The sequence below is a fragment of the Aotus nancymaae genome, unplaced genomic scaffold, assembly GCF_030222135.1.
Source record: "Aotus nancymaae isolate 86718 unplaced genomic scaffold, 86718_ANA_hifiasm-v0.15.2.pri h1tg000017l, whole genome shotgun sequence".
In the NCBI taxonomy this organism is placed as follows: domain Eukaryota; kingdom Metazoa; phylum Chordata; class Mammalia; order Primates; family Aotidae; genus Aotus; species Aotus nancymaae.
In genome coordinates, this window is record NW_026988429.1 from 15,742,530 (window position 1) to 15,759,600 (window position 17,071).

The following is a 17,071-nucleotide window of genomic DNA, read 5'->3' on the forward strand; positions in this document are numbered from 1 at the left end:
GCTGGTCCTCGACTTCTGATATCCTTCCTTCCGCTTGATCAATTCGACTGTTTAAACTTGTGCATGCTTCGCGAAGTTCTCGTGTTGTGTTTTTCAGCTCCATCAATTCACTTATATTCTTCTCTAAATTGTCCATTCTCATTAACATTTCGTTAAACCTTTTTTCAAGGTTCTTAGTTTCTTTGCATTGGGTTAGAATAAGTTCTTTTAATTCACAGAAGTTTCTTATCACCCACGTTTGGAAACCTGCTTCTGTTATTGGAATACCGGTGTAATCTATTAAGCCTTGTTCCGTTACTGATGAGGAATTGCAATCCCCTGTAGAGGGAGAGGCATTCTGATTTTGAGTATTCTCTACCTTTTTACGCTGGTTTCTTCCCTTCATTATATATTTGTCTTATAAAGAAGAACTTATAAAGAAGAATTTCTTCTTCTTATAAAGAAGAACTCCCATTCTTCTTTATCCTCTTTATGGCCCTTAGATATTACCTTATATTGTAATTATTGCTGTGTTTACTTTATCTCCACTACTAGTTTGAAACTTCTTGAAGGCAGAAATCATTGACTTGCCATCCTCTCACAAATGGCTTGCATAGAAAGTCACCATAGTATAGGTGTCTGCAATGAGCGGACAACCTGGCATATTTTATCCTTAGTACCAACAAAGGAAGCCATATAAGGGTTTGTGGGTAAAAATTATCATCCCTGTCAAAAAAACCAAAAAACGTAAGACCAGGCCTGGCTCACCAGCTCAGATGGGCCAGTAACGGAAGTTCTTCAAAGCATAGAATGTTGTAGCTGAGAACAGTGGCTGTGAGCTCTAGGGTTAGATAAGACTTTTCAAGTCCTGGAATTGCCACATATTAACAGGGTAACTTTGGGCATGACATTTACCCTCTCTGAATTTCAGATTGCAAAAACTCATTGGATTTTTTGTGGATTGAAAGAAGTAATGTAAATTTAGGCTGAGTGCTTTGACTCATGCCTGTAATCCCAGCACTTTGGGAGGCCAAGGCAGGAGGATCACTTGAGCTCAGGAATTTGAGACCAGCCCTGGCAACATAGTAAGATCCTGTCTCCACACAAAAAAAAGTGTTTTTCAATTATCCAGCATAGTGGTACACACCTGTAGTCCCAGCTACTCAGGAGACTGAGGTGGGAGGATTGCTAGAACTTGGGAGATCAAGGCAACAGTGAGCCATGCTTGTGGCACTGCACTCCAGCCTCAGTGACAGAGGGAGACCCTGTCTCAAAAAAAGTAGTAAGTTTAAAGAGCTTAGTGTAGGCCTGGCATATAAATGATATTGTCAACGTTGACATTAACTTGAGGGCAAATGTATAGGACTAGGGATTTTATAACATTATGTTGCAAAGCCAAAATCACTAGAGAAAAGTGTCATCTTTTAGAATATTAATGAACTTGTTAAAATCGTGAACTAAAGTTAATGTCGTTTGTTTGCTTGCCTGTGTTTCAGAAGAGCGGCAGAGAAAGCTTCAGGAGTACCTTGCAGCTAAGGGAAAACTGAAGAGCCAAAACGCCAAGTGAGTTTATCTGTCCACAGTTATGCAAGTTGTGTTGCCTTCTTTGCACTAACAATTTAAAGACTTTTTGAAACATGGCCCTTTTGCTTACAGTCTACTCAGACTGCATTGGGATTCTATGATAATGCAAAAAGAGCATTTCAGTCCAAGCATGACAAAAACCCCTGAGCAGTGCTTAGTCCATTGGCAAAGAGTTAAGCATTGTTATTGTGAGACTCTCCAAAGGAATGAGGGAAGGGTCAGTATTACCTACCATGCTGGAAGCTTTGTCTGTTTCTGCTTTTTTTCTTGGGGAAGTTGATTCTCACGAAGGCAATTTTTGGTTAAGAACTTAAATGACCATGGTTCTGGCATTTCTTGCTAAGGCAGGAGAGCCCAGCCTAATGGTGCTCTTGGGTCATTCTCTTAGCATTTACTGTTGAGGTAGACAGAATATGACCACTTCTTTTTTTTTTTTTTTTTTTTGAGACGGAATCTCTCTCTCTCTGTCGTCAGACTGTAGTACACTGGTGCAATCTTGGCTTACTGCCACCTCTGCCTCCTGGGTTCAAGCAATTCTCCTGCCTCAGCCTTCCAAGTAGCTGGGACTACAGGTGCATGCCACCACGCCCAGCTAATTTCTGTATTTTTAGTAGAGACAAGGTTTCACCATGTTGGCCAGGATGGTCTCAATCTCTTGACATTGTGATCCGCCCACCTTGGCCTTCCAAAGTGCTGGGATTACAAGTATGAGCCACCATGCCCGGCCGACCACTTCATTTTTATCCTTTGTAGATTTTTACCATCTTTGTGGTGTTATTTGTCCTTCTTTCTTAGCATTGCTTAATTTTTTCCCCATTTGAGTTGCTAAATATTTATTTCAAAACTAATTTTTATGAAGTTAGCTTTCACCCTTTATTTTATCTTGGGTAACCTTGCCTCTGTTTCCTTGATTAAATGAACCTAGTCCATTTATTCAATAAATATTATTTACTACCTATAATAGCTCAGTCTCCCTTGATGCTAGAGATATGGTGCTTAACAAGACAGACATTCCTTCCCTCCCAAAGCTTATGTTCTAGACGGGAGAGACAAACATCAAATAAGTCATGATCAACGTTCTTGTTAGTCTGGCAATTGTTTTTGGTTGTTTTTGGTCCATGCAGATTGATTCCTTCTAAATTCTCCTTTGTTTTCCTATCCTTTTTTTGCATTTCCTAACTCACTAGTTAGATTTCATGTGTGTCGTAGTTTTTTCTTACATCACTTTTCCCCTCTGAAAATTAGAAAAGATAGTACTTAAAGATACTTAAAACAAGGAAATTTTTTTTTTTAAAGACGGGGTTTCTCCATGTTGATCAGGGTGGTCTCAAACTCTCAACCTCAGGTGATCTGCCCGCCTCAGCCTCCCAAAGTGCTGGGATTACAGGCGTGAGCCACTGTGCTCAGCTCCTAAAACAAGTAAATTTTTTAAAGAAGCAGTTAATGGTTTTATTTGGCATTGTGTCTTCAGTGTCTGGCACATTGCGGTGCTCCAGGAATGTTTGAATGAGTAAGACTATACACACATGAAGGAAACATATATCTCATTGATATTGTGAGAATGCTAGATTTATGCATAGAATGTCTCTGTAAGGATCACAAGCAAAAGAAAAGAATAGGAGCAGTTGGTGGTCTCCAAGAGGGAGGATACATGACTAAAATGATGATAAGGAGACTTTATTGAATATAATTTTTAATTATTTTGCCATTACAGAAATTCTAATTTAAAATTCTAATCATAATTTTTAATCACTATATTTCCCAAGCTTAGCTTGAGATCCTTCTGTGCTGAGGATTAATTTTAATTTGTCTTTTATAGGCCTTATCTAAAATCCAAGAATAATTGCCCGAATCCACCACCTTCTAAATCTGTAAGTAGAAATTAGTCTTTCTAGAAATATTCATTTGTAAGTATGATTAGTAATAAGAATAATAAAGATGTTAGCAACCTAAAGAACATGTATTTCAAAGATATTTCTTATGGATACAAAAACAGTTTGGTTTAATAAGAGACAATCATTTTTTGAAAAGTACAACATACTGTAGTTTAGTTTTATTAACCAAAAGAAAAAGCCTCATGTGAACTATGGTCTTCTTGATAGCTAACATTGAATACTTACTGTGTGCCTGATACTTTTCGGACTTGCATTACCTCATTGAGTCCTCACAATCGTATGAGGCTACTATTAATAGCCCTACTTTACAGATGAGCAAACTAAGTCACAGAAAGGTTAAATAGGTCACATAGCTATTAAGTGACAAAGCTGAGAGCCTGTGATGTTAACCACTTTGGTATGCTGCCATGAAGTTAAATAGCTCGGTCGTCATTTAAAGGGAGTATTTGCATTGAACCTTTCAAGCCATTTAACAAGTATATGCTTCCTAATCAATTTAACTACATTAGATAGATGGTAAAAGATTCTTAACTTAAAGTTTAAATAGAAGAAATTAGCCCTCTGAAAGAGGCACAGATTCTTCATCTGCAATAAAAATCTCACCTTTAGTTTTTAAAAGCATAGTTTGTATCTGTGTTCTGAAATGTAACTCAGATAGTGCTTCCTGAAGTGAAACATTGTTATTCGTGAGACTTTTAATAAGTTTTAATGATTCATTCGCCAAATTACTTCAATCATATTTTAGTCATATGCATATGCATATATAGACATACATATGTTGTGTATATGCATGACATCATTAGACAATGCGAAGGATAGCAAAATGTATACAAGGCAAAATTTATGCACAATGACTTCATGTTTGGGAAGCACTGGGTTACACTTTTACTTTATGCAGATTGAACCAGTATAGCATGCAAGTCTTAAGGAAAAATCTGCTGGAAAGGGCCTCATTCAGAATTCCCAGAGACTTCTCTGGAATTTGACAATACTGACTTCAGTATATCAACTCTTAAATGAGGATGATACCTACCTTATCTGCTTTACATAGTTGTAAAAGTAGAAAATGAAGTGAGGAAGGGAATTACAGAATTTAGGAGAAACTAAAAGCAGTATGTAAATAATAGTCATCATTACAGTTGTATAATGCTTGACAATTTATATAACACTTTTGATACATGACAATAACAACTAACAGCCAGATACTTTATATACGTTACCTCACTCAAAACAACCATGTAAGGAAGTTGGCCATATGCTTTAGTGTCCAAACCAGGACACTTTTGAAAGTAAAAAGCAGTGCTGTTTGACCAACAAGCATAAATCAAAACTATCTTCTGAAAACCAGGATATATGGCATTCTTCCTAGATAATAGGCAGTATTATTATTATCAATTTTACTGTGGATCTAAACCTGCTCTAAAAAAGTTAATTTTAAAAAGTAATGAAGTGCTGATACATGCTACAACAAGGGTAAATCTTGAAAATATTATGCTAAGTGAAAGAAGCCAGACAGAAAAGGCTACATATTACATGATTCCATTTATGTGACACACAAAATAGGCAAATCTGTGGACATGCAGAGACAGAAAGTAGACCAGCGGTTGCCAAGGACTGCAGGGAGCAGAAAATGGGGAGTGACTGCCAACAAGTAAACCAACTTTCTTTCTAGAGTGATGAATATGTTCTGGAATTAGACAGTGGTGATTGCTGTATAATAGTGTGACTATACTAAAACCTACACAATTGTGCACTTATCAAAACGGTGAATTTTATGGTTTGTGGATTATATCAATTTGTTTTTAATATACAAGAAAGAGCAACTAAAAAATAACACACATTTGGAAGCTTTCATGCCAACATCCCTCCACCTTTTCAGTAAGCAGTGATGGAGAGATCTGAGGTGTGTATAAATGTTCGTGCTCAAAGATTAATCCAGATATATCCATTGTGGGTATACCATCCATCTCTCTGCCTCCCACTCCCAACTTCCCCCATCTCACCCCTAACAACACCACACACACTGCTATCATCCAGAATAGACATCTCTTTGCCCTTAATGCCAAATGGTTCTGGTTAGACATGATTTACATACTTACCAAGTTTATATAGTGATTCTTCACAATATTGTCAAATCAAAAATAGAGTGGTAACTCTAGCATTCCCATCCCATATCTTACCCTGGAAACATATTCCATAAATCTCTGAAAATCTTTCTGAGTAATCGCTTTCATGGTAGATGTTCAGGAATTCATAGTGGCTTGCCCAGTTACTTGCCATGTGAATTCTAAACTCCCTTCCCTAGTTTTTAGAGTTCTCTGTAATCTAATCCTACCTTTCTTATCCAAACTTTAATCACATGACTAAACATTTGTTTATTATTAACCTAGACTCTAACCTTAAAACCCCATCCTGGCTGACTTTACAAATATGACTACTGGATGTTAGATGTTTATTGAGAGCCATGGCAGCATGTCTTCGACCTCACATCATCTGCCATCTATCTCCTTGTCACTGATCTCCAGGGGTGAGACAGAGGTTCTTGAGTGATATTGTGATGTTTACAAAGATATTGGTGTGAAAAACATACATAGTGTGGCTAAAGTTCTAGGAGAGATTTGTTGGGAGGTAACCTAAGTTCATTATGTATGTATTTTTCCAGGGTCCCTTGGAGGGCACTTGGGATATAATAGGCATCCAACAACTACTGTTTGATTGAGGCAAATTTATTTTTGAAACAGCAATTTTTATATATTCACTGCATCTCTGCTTAATTCTATCAAGCTAAAAGACTCTAATATATTTCTGATAGGAACTCAAGTTACAAAAACTACCTATTAGGACAGGTGCGGTGGTTCATGCCTGTTATCCCAGCACTTTAGGAGGCCAAGGCGGGTGGATCACTTGAGGACAGGAGTTCAAGACCAACCTGACCAACGTGGTAAAACCCCATCTTTACTAAAAATACAAAAAATTAGCTGGGTGTGGTTATGCGCGCCTGTAGTCCCAACTACTTGCGAGGCTGAGGTGGGAGAATTGCTTCAACCCAGGGGGGCAGAGGTTGCAGTGAGCCAAGATTGCATCACTGCATACCAACCTGGGTGACAGAGCGAGAATCTGTCTCAAAAAAACAAAACAAATAAACAAAACCCTATCTATTAGTGAGTCTTTTTTACTTTCTCAGGATTCAACTTTCTTAGATGAAATTCTAAAAATGATTAATATTTTTAGCATGTTTTAAACACAGTTATTTTAGAAACAATAAGATATTGTTAAGAATTTTTTAATATATATTTTGTCTTTTCAGACTATTAGACCCAAAAATGATGTTACCGACCATGCTGTTTTGCCTGTCAAACCTAAAATGTCCATCAGCGTTAAACTCCAGCCCAGACCACTTAATATTACAGGGTCTCAGAAGCCGAAGTTGGAACCACCAAAACTTCTGGGCAAAAGGCTGACTTCAGAATGTGTTTCTTCTAACCCATACTCTAAGCCTTCTAGCAAGAGTTTTCAACAGCGTGAAGCTGGATCATCCACAACAGAACTGTCAAGAAAACTTGTGGGGTTACTTAATATAGAACAATTGAAAACTACAAAGCAGCAGGTAACAGATCAAGGAAATGCTAAATGTACAGACTCTATGAATAATACCCATGTTGAAAATGAATCTTTGGATAACTTTCTAAAAGAAACAAACAAAGGGAACCTGCCCCAAACTTTATCAGAACCTGAGAGGAAGCCAGATCCTAAATTACATACCACAAGTAAGCCAAAGATTGACTCTTATAATCAAACCAAGAACAGTTTAGTTCCTAAGCCAGCCTTGGGCAAAAGTTCAGTTAATAGTGCTGTTCTGAAAGACAGAGTTAATAAACAATTTGTTAGAGAAACACAAAGCAGGACTCTCCCAGTAAAATCACAGCAACTCTCTAGAGCAGATTTTGCAAGACCAGGAGTAAAACTTTCAAGGACGGTTCCCTCTCACTTGATTCAGACCCTTAATAAGGTTCAGCCATCAAAGAAACCAGTGGTCAAGAACATCAAAGATATAAAGGTGAATAGGGGTAAATATGAAGGAACAAATGAAACTAAGTTACGGTCATACCCTGTTACTGAACAGAGAATGAAACATACCAAACCCAGAACATACCCCAATTTGCTTCAAGGTGAATATAACAACAGACATCCAAACATCAAGCAAGATCAGAAGTCCACCCAACCTTCTTGCATAACTCAGACATCATGTATACTGCAAAAATCGAAAGCCATAAGCCAGAGGCCTAAGTTGACAGTTGGCAGATTTAATTCAGCTATTCCAAGCACCCCTAGCATAAGAGCAAATGGAACCAGTGGTATTAAATGTAATAATAATGGCTTTCAACAAACAGCACAGACTTTGGACTCCAAGTTGAAAAAGGCTGTTCCCCAGAACCATTTTCTGAACAAAACAGCTGCCAAAACTCAAGCTGGTGTCACAACCATAAACGGGACCCAAACAAACCCAAATATTAAAAAGAAGGCAACAGCAGAGGATCGCAGGTACTTTGCTTTAATTCTAAGCTTTTGCAACTTAAGATGATTAGGCAAATTGACCATCAAGAAGACTTGGTCAGGGAATAGGCCATAAATAATGGCTCCTAAGTAATTTTTAACTACAGTCTGAAAAAAGATTTGATGCAAATATAACAAATACTAAGACTTGACAGGGATAGGTAGTACATACATATATTATAAATTATTTTCTGTAGTTGTATGCTTAAAATAGTTTTTGGTTTTTTTTAAGTAATTGAAACATAGAATGGATGAGTAAGAAGTAGGGGTTGCAGATGTAGACACTCGTTCAAGAAGTGCCCTGCTAGACTGGACAGTAATAGAACAGATAAGTGAGTTCACATAGCTAGGAAGTTAGAAAATGGTAGTCTCTTGTCAGACAAAGCAATAGTTAAGTTCAGAAAAGTTATCGGGGAAGAACTGGGAACTTCCATGAGTCTGAGTGGGCCAAGTTTTGGCAAGTAAGCTCAAACAGAGAGGAGCTGTCAGTTCAAATACAGAGTTCAGATGGTAGAAATCCAGATGTCAGATAGGTTAATATTAACATACACTGATTGAAACTGAGCCAATGGATTTTGTACACTTTCTACCCAGGACCAGATATAGTCTCATAATGTGGGTGAGCCTCCCAGGAGAAGCACCTGCTTGAAGTAGAAAATAAGGACATTTCTGACAAGAGTGAAGGGAGCATGTAAAATTAGATGGTTGCTAAAAGGTGTAGCAGGGTGAAGCAAGGTACAGCTTGGTATAGTCCTGAACACCAACAACAAGCTCTCTGCCTTCCTGAAGAGACAGTAAGTAAACAACTTCAGGGGATATATCAAGAGAGTAGGGCTGGAGTGGCTGCTTTAGATAGAAGGATCAGTAGAGGTACTTTGAACAGCAACATCTGAGCTGAGACCTAAGGCTGAGAAAAGGCTGGTGGCAAGAAGGACAATCCTGAGCAGAAAGAAAAGTGACTGCAGAGACCTTGAGGTGGTGAATAAGGAAGTCAGGGTCCCAGCCCTAGAGCTCACAGTCTAGGTCAGACAACAGAGGAGTGGTCATAAGACTGTGATGCATGTTGAACATGTTTGATTACAAAAGAGGAGTCTGGAGAGGGAGAGATTCATTCATTCATTCTGCACGTGTTTCTTCAGCACCTGCAATGTGCCAGGTGCTAGGAAATACAGTGATGAGCACACAGTCAGTCTTTACCCTTCTGGAGCTTACTGTATGGTGTATATGTGGAAAGTACTAGAGAAACAAAATTATGGTATTGAGGTCCTAGGAGTAAGTTGCCTTTAGAAAAGGTAAGTTCCCTCTTCAATGATTAGAAAGGCTAAGGAGATAGGAAGAACGCCAGGAACATGACGGAGGCACATGCCACATGTCTCAACTTCTATCATTAAGTAGGTGGTTAGAGTGAAGGTAAGAGGGCAGTATTTGGAGCTGAAATAATAAGCATTGCATGGATTTTGCTCTGGAGTCAGAAATGAGAGTTAATAGCCTTCATTCATTAAAAGCTTAGTTATTGGCATTCTGGAAAAAGCAAAACTATAAAGACAACAGATCAGTGATTGCCAGGAGCTGGAGGTTAGGGGTGAGACTGACTACCAAGGAGCATGAGGGAATTATTGAGGGTGTTGCAACTGTCTTATAGCTTGATAATAGTTAGGCTTACATGACTTGATGCATTTGTCAAAATTCAGAATTGCATGCTAAAAAAAGGTGAATTTTGCCGTGTGTTATTAAATACCTATGTGTGCTAGGTACTGTGCTGGGAACTGGACTGTTAAGATTTCTGTTTTCATAGAGCTTACACTCTAGTGGAGGAGACAGAAAACCAACATACTGACTAAAGTAAGACACGGTAATTACAGGTAATTGCCTCTTCATGGAGGTGTCATTTGAGCAGAGGACTGAAGATATAAGACCTTAAGGCAGGAATGAGTCTAGATCAAGAAACTTCAGGGATGCAGGGCACGGTGGCTCATGCCTGTAATCCCAGCACTTTGGGAGGCTGAGGCGGTCAGATTGCTTGAGGTCAGGAGTTCAAATCCAGCCTGGCCAACATGGTGAAACTCTATCTCTACTAATAATAAAATAAAATAAGCCAGCTGTAGTAACACACACCAGTAATCCCAGCTATTCAGGCAGCTAAAGCACAAGAATCATTTGAACTCAGGAGGCGGAGGTTGCAGTAACCTGAGATTGTGTCACTTCACTCCAACCTGGGTAATAGTGAACCTGTGTCTCAAAAAAAAAAAAAAAGCAACTGCAAGGATACTCAAGCTCCTGGGGTGGCAGAGTGAGTGACAGGGAGACTAGTGTGATATGAGGTTGGAGAGGTAGGCAGGAACGAGATTACACTGCACCTTTCAGTCATGGAAAATATTTTGAATTTTGTTCCAAGAGCCGTGGGAAGTCCTTGGCAGTGGCACAGCCTGGGGTGCTATTTACCAAAGTAACAAAAACTTGGAACAGATGTGGAGATGAAAATCAAGAGCTTTATTTGAGACAGTATTAAATTTGAAATGCCTGTCAGACATCAAAAGGTATTAACTAGGCAGTGGGTTTTACAAAGTTTGGGGCTCCAGGGAAAGATCTGTGCTGAAATGTACACTTGGAAGTCATTAATATGTAGTTGTAATTTAAAGAAGCTGGAGTGCCTACAGCCAAGCACTTGGGGTCTATATGTCTTGGTGCCCCTACCCCCAAAAAGCAATCTATTGCCTGCTTAGAAGCAGGGGTGGAAAATGTGAACAGTGGGGGTCAGCAAGAATGAGGACTTGGCATTATCAGAAACCAGCTATTTAAGAGCCCTGAAATTATTGGTCTAGCTTATGAAACAGAGTCATGTCTGGTCAAGAGAGGACTAAGGAACTAGGTTAAGTGGGTCACTTCACACACTAAGACTTTATTGGGGGGCAGAATGCAGGCTTGATGGGTTTGGATTTAGTGACAGCTTATGGTGAAAGAGATGAAGTGCTAAGTCATCTCAAAAATAGAGGGATGTCTTAGGAAAGCAAGTAGCATACAGTGAAGTGAAAACTTTCAGAGAAAAATAATGAAGAATCACAAATTCTATTTGAAGTCTGAATTGCTGGCCACGTGTGATCTTGGAATCTTGGTGTCTGCCTTCTCATGGGTAGGTGCAACCCAGTGGTGCCATTATCCATTTGTAAATTTTTTTTAATTCTATTCTACTGATTTTGTCTGTAGTTGAAAGTATTTAATTATATTCTATCTATATATACCATATATTTTAGCAGCTTGACTATGTTTTAAAATAAGTAAAACCACTCACCCTTTAATTGAATTTTAGGAAACAACTAGAAGACTGGCAGAAATCTAAGGGAAAAATCTATGAACGTCCTCCTATGGAACTTAAAACAAAAAGAAAAGCAATAAAGGAAATGAATATTTCATTCTGGAAGAGCATTGAAAAAGAAGAGGAAGAAAAGAAAGCACAATTCGAACTGTCCAGTAAAATTAACAACACTCTGACAGAATGTCTGAACCTCATCGAAGGGGTGAGTGAAGAAAATAAGTTCCTCCTGCTTTGGTCCAGACCAGAATCTTAGAATTTTTAAACGTTTTTCTTAAATAGAGTATAGGAGAGATAGCCTTCATGTAAGCAGAACTTTAGCTACTCTTAAATATAGAGTAATAGTAACAGCAGTAATAATAATGACATGCCCATAAACAGTGACTTTTATATGCCAGGCGCTTTTATAAGCAGTTAACTGAGATTATCTTACATAATTATCATAACCACTGTTACTATGATCACTTTACAAATGAAACGAGAGCACAAAGTTGGAAAACTAATCTAAACAACCTGGCTCCAAAAGGAACTTTGCCTTCTTTTGGTATCAAGTTCTGAAGAGTACACATTTAACATTTGGATATGAAACTGAAGTCAGAAGTCAAGTTTATATGTAAAGTTCAAGTATTCTAAATACTCTGGGTAGCTATAAATAGTATTTAAATTTTATCTTGGATTCTGCAGATAAGGATAAAATAGATGATAGGCAGAATGTGATCCTTAGGAGAATCTCTGAATAAAAAATATATTAAAAAATCATGGAATAAACTTTACTAAAATTCTTGCCTAAAGCAAAACTTATTCTCTCCTTTGGCTGGTTATGTTGAACATCAGCAGAAAAAAAAAATGGAAAAGTTCACTTTAAGTCTACTCCAGGCAACATTTTCACAACATCCAGTTAAATATTATTTCTCCTTATGGAATTAAACTCACAACATCCAGTTAAAAACTAACTATTTCTTGTGGGATTAAACTTGAGTTCTTTTTCTTTTTTTCTTTTCATTGTAGTATTAAAAATCATGAGTACATTTTTATTATTAAAATTATTTCAAACAATATAGATAAATGATCAGCCCTCTCCCTTTACAAACATACATACTTAGAAATCCCAAACTTCTCTCTGGAGGTGACCACCATTACCAGTCATTCTTTCTGTTTTCATGCATGTTCATATGGTGTAGGTATGTAGAGAAATGAAGTATATAGCTTTGTGAGTTGCAATTCTTTTATTCATTTTTATGTACTTTGATTATCTTGTGTTTTCCTAGTACCAATTTTATGCTGACTTAGGTAGATGAGTTGTGTATTTTTCTTTTTGTCCTATACACTGAAAATAGTTTGTATGATATTAGAATTATTTTTATTTTGAAGGTTTGATAAAAATTTGCCCATAAAAATTATCTAGACCATGTTTCTTTGGAGGATAAATTTGTATATATCTTCTCAATTTGATATGTGGTCATTGCTCTATTTAGGGCTTATATATCTTGAATCAACTTTAGTAAATTTTGTGACTTTTTAAAAGTTAGACTTGCCAAAGATTTTTTCTCATTAATTTTTTTTAAAAGACCTCAGGTTTTATCGATTATTTTTTCTCTTGAATCAATGTCTACACCCATTTTTATATTTATTGCTCTTTTCCTACCTTTTTAATTGAAACCTTAGATCATTTAAAAGTGAGTCTTTCTTATTTTTTTTACAAGTATGTTTAATGCTATAGCAAATTTACCTCTGAAGTTTACTTGGTCATATCTCCCATATTTGACTAAGTTATGCTGTTTATCAGTCATAGTCAAGTCTGAAAAACAAACCACAGAAAGAGTGTAATTGGTTACACAGTGTCTTACATAGAGTCTCTAGAAGTGGACCCTAAGAGGAGAATCTGTGTGAAAGTAGTTTATTAGGAAGACACTCCAGGGAAAACTGGGAAAGGAATGAAGTTGTAGGATCAGAAAAGCAAGTCCATGGACGGTCACATCTCTCAGAGTCATCCTGATCAGAGGCAAGGGAGCTACAGTGTTAAAGCTTCCATGGTCATTTATTCATGGCTGCCTCAAGCGGACAAGAATTCTCAGGCACTTCTCACTCTCTGGGCACATACAAGGGAGCACAGATGCTGGCTGTGAAAGCACATAGTGAGCCTGTGTGCACAAAAATGCTGAAGGGATCAGAGGGATGTGGGTGCTATTCGCAGGGCTGACAGCAAAGAGGTAACAGAGATGATACTGCAGGAAGCAGCTGGTACCCACTGGGTTTAGGGGAACAAAGAGAGGTTTGGGTATCAGAACCAAGAAGCAGAAGAGACAAACACTGATAGAAATGGTACTCCAACTCTAAGGAGGGCATACTACCCAGCAGATGCTGGAGGAGAGGCCCTGCAGGGCTGGGGCTCAGACTTTGAGGAAAAGATTCTATCCATTTGGTGCTCCTGCCACTGAAGCTGCACAGTGAGGTGGGATCTGAGGGGAAAGGCGAAAAAGATGGAGGCTAGAACCAACTGTTGCTGCCAGGGTGAGGAACCATTGCTGGGGTGATGAAAGCAAATGGGAAAAAGCAAGTGTCTTACTTCTCCATCCCTTCAGTCTCCCTCTCATGCCCACTATGGGCAGAGCCGAGCAGGGAAGCTGCTGCCAAGCAGAAAGTGGTTTACAGAGTTCCAGCCCCAGCATCACAAAGCAGAGGATAGGGGGGTTTGGGGCTGATACACAAAAGCTTAATAACTGACATATGTTCTCATTGTGCATTTCTAAATAGTTTGAGATTCCCATTTTGAGTTCTTTAACCCAAAAAATATCTTAGAATAATTATATTGCATTGTAGTTGGTGAATGTGGCCTATGTGTACTCTACTTGATGGGTTTTGTTGAAATTTTCTTTGTGCTCTTAATATCTGATCATTCTTCGTAAATGTTCCAAAAGTGTTTGAAAAGAATGTGTATCCTATTTTGTTTACTTGATCCATTGCTTTCTGAAAGCAGTATGCCAGAGTCTCTCACTGGCACTGCGATTAGTCATTGACAATTTCTCTTCATGTATTTATCAATTTTTACTTTCTGTTTTTCAAAGTTACATTGTTAGGTACAGAAAAATTCATGACTTGCTTTGATTTCTTTTGTCTGATTAACCTTGCCACACCTGCTTTTTGTTGTTAGAATATGTCTGGTAAACTTTTTTCCATCCCTTTACTTTAAACCTTCATGGGTTGACTTATTTTAGGTATGTCTCATATAAATACACACAGTTAAAGTTTTTAAACAAATCTGAAACTCTCTACTTTTAAAAAACAAATTTAGTTTATACACATTTATTATGATTACTTGTATGTTTAAACTTATGCCTGCCATTTTATTTTGTAATTCAGTTTACATGAATTTTTTTCCCTTCATTTCTGTGTTTGATCTAGTTTTATTTCATAAAGAAAATAATACACTGAAATGAAAAAAAGTGGTAGATGTAAGCTCACACATGATTTGCAGAATATTTATCATATTCTTCTGGCAGTTCCTTTTTTGGTTTGTTTTTTTTAAGAGACAGGGTTTCACTCTGTTGCCTAGACTGGAGTGCAGTGATGCCATCATAGCTCACTACAACTTGGAACTGGATGGGCCCAAGCAATCCTCCACCTCAGCCCCCTGAGTAGCTAGGACTATAGGTACATACCACTACACCCAATGTTGTTTAAATTTTTTTGTAGACTCAGGGTCTCACTGTGTTGCCCAGGCTGGTCTCAAACTCCTGGCCTCAAGCAATCCTCTGCCTCAGCCTCCCAAAGTGCTAGGATTACAGGTGTGAACCACCCACTGTGCCTGGCCTGCAGTTACTTTTGTTTCAGGTCTTTCATGTGAGTTCTAAAGTTTACTCACTAGTTACTTTATGATTTTTAAATAAAAAAATCTTTTGAGTCTGTATTCTTGTGAAACTGTCGTTATTTTGCCTTCATGCTGGACTCATTGTTTGGTTGGGGAAAATTTCTTAATTTCAGCTTGTTTTCCCTGGAAAATTATAAGTGATTGCTACATTTTCTTTCTTGCATCTGGAGTTGTTGATTTGTTAATATCTCACATCAATCTGATTCTCATTCCTTTATAAGTAATCCTTTTTTTCCCCCTCTCTGGAAGCTTTTATGATTTTCTTTTTATCTCTGATTTTCTAAGTATATTTTTTTCTCACATTCATCCTGCTTAACTCTCTGAGAGGCTTTCAATCTGAACAATTGTTTCTTTGTTCATTTCCCAAAATTTTTCTTCTACAATCACTTTGTGTTTAACTTTGTTCTCTCCATTTTTCCTTCTAGAAATTCTCTTAGATGGATATTAGAATTATTGAGTAATAGATATATCCTTGAGAACTCTAAATTTTGTTTTCATACTATTCATTACATTGTTCTGTTGCATTGATTTCTAGGAGAATTTCACAGCTGAATTTTCGACTCACAGATTTATTCTTCAGTGGGGTTCCTGCAATTGTTCTGCCCTTCTATTAGTTCTTTTTCATAGAAAAAGCCATTCTAGTTTTAGGATAGCAATACTCTCTCTTATCACTCTGAAGATATTGACTGTAGTACTCTTAAAAGTATTCCTCTTTGCTCCAGTGTTATTCTTGTTTGTTGAGTTTTATGTCTCTTTCCTGTAGTGTTGGTTTTCTCAAATATTAGTGATTCTCAATTGTGAACTTACCTTTGTGTCTCCCCATTTTAATAGCAGTGAAAGGTGCTGCTTGGCTGAGTGTGCCAGTACCTGGATTTCTGGGCATGCTAGTGCTCCCCATTCTTCTAGGTCCATGTCACTGTCCTGCTTGTGGCACAAACCAGAAGTGGATTAAACCAGTGAATCCATTTCAAAGTTTCTTTTTGTGGTATTTAGTCCTCTTTCATGAACACCTGCATAAATCCCCAACATACACATATACATACCCCATGACCTTTGCATGCCTGTGTCATTCTTTACACTACTATTAGTCATACAGAAATTCTGGTCACTACTCAGTGTTCTCATTGTTAGAAAAATGGAATATTATGAATATGTAAGAAATGTTTACTCTAGGATTTGTTTTGATTTTGTACCACGTGAAAATGAACATATTTCTTACCTTCAGCTATGATGAACATTTTCTACTTGGCCTCACATAACTTTTTTTTTTTTTTTTTTGAGATGGAGTTTTACTCTTGTTACCCAGGCTGGAGTGCAATGGCGTGATCTCGGCTCACCCTCTCCTGGGTTCAGGCAATTATCCTGCCTCAGCCTCCTGAGTAGCTGGGATTACAGGCACACGCCACCATGCCCAGCTAATTTTTTGTATGTTTAGTAGAGACGGGGTTTCACCATGTTGACCGGGATGGTCTTGATCTCTTGACCTCGTGATCCACCTGCTTCGGCCTCCCAAAGTGCTGGGATTACAGGCGTGAGCCACTGCGCCCGGCCCATAACTCTTAAAATTTAATGATGAGGAGGCTAGGCACAGTGGATCATGCCTGTGGTCTCAGCTACTCGAGAGGCTAAGGTGGGAGGATTGCTTGAGCTCAGGAAGTAGAGATTGCAGCAAGTTGTGACCAGACCACTGCACTCCAGCCTGGGCAACAGAGTGAGACCTTGTCTCTAAAAAAAAAATTAGGCCGGCACAGTGGCTCTTGCCTGTAATCCTAGCACTTTGGGAGACTGAGGCGGGCAGATCACTAGGTCAGGAGATTGAGACCATCCTGGCTACCATGGTGAAAACCCCGTCTCTACTAAAAATACGAAAAAATTAGCCGG

At 38.1% G+C, this 17,071-nt stretch overlaps 1 protein-coding gene across 3 annotated transcripts in view; it reads left to right on the forward strand.

Annotated features, from left to right (window-relative positions):
* LOC110568885 (cytoskeleton-associated protein 2-like) overlaps nucleotides 1-17,071 on the forward strand; it is a 121,269-nt gene that overhangs the window by 103,352 nt on the left and 846 nt on the right. Inside the window, exons 2-5 of one of the 3 annotated variants that reach the window (XM_064377975.1) lie at nucleotides 1,476-1,542; nucleotides 3,383-3,434; nucleotides 6,766-8,000; nucleotides 11,320-11,527. In XM_064377975.1, the coding sequence (XP_064234045.1) occupies nucleotides 1,476-1,542; nucleotides 3,383-3,434; nucleotides 6,766-8,000; nucleotides 11,320-11,527 (1,562 nt within the window). Of the gene's footprint in view, nucleotides 1-1,475; nucleotides 1,543-3,382; nucleotides 3,435-6,378; nucleotides 6,400-6,765; nucleotides 8,001-11,319; nucleotides 11,528-17,071 lie in introns of those variants that run through there. The other 2 variants (XM_064377977.1, XM_064377976.1) reach the window with 2 other exon arrangements.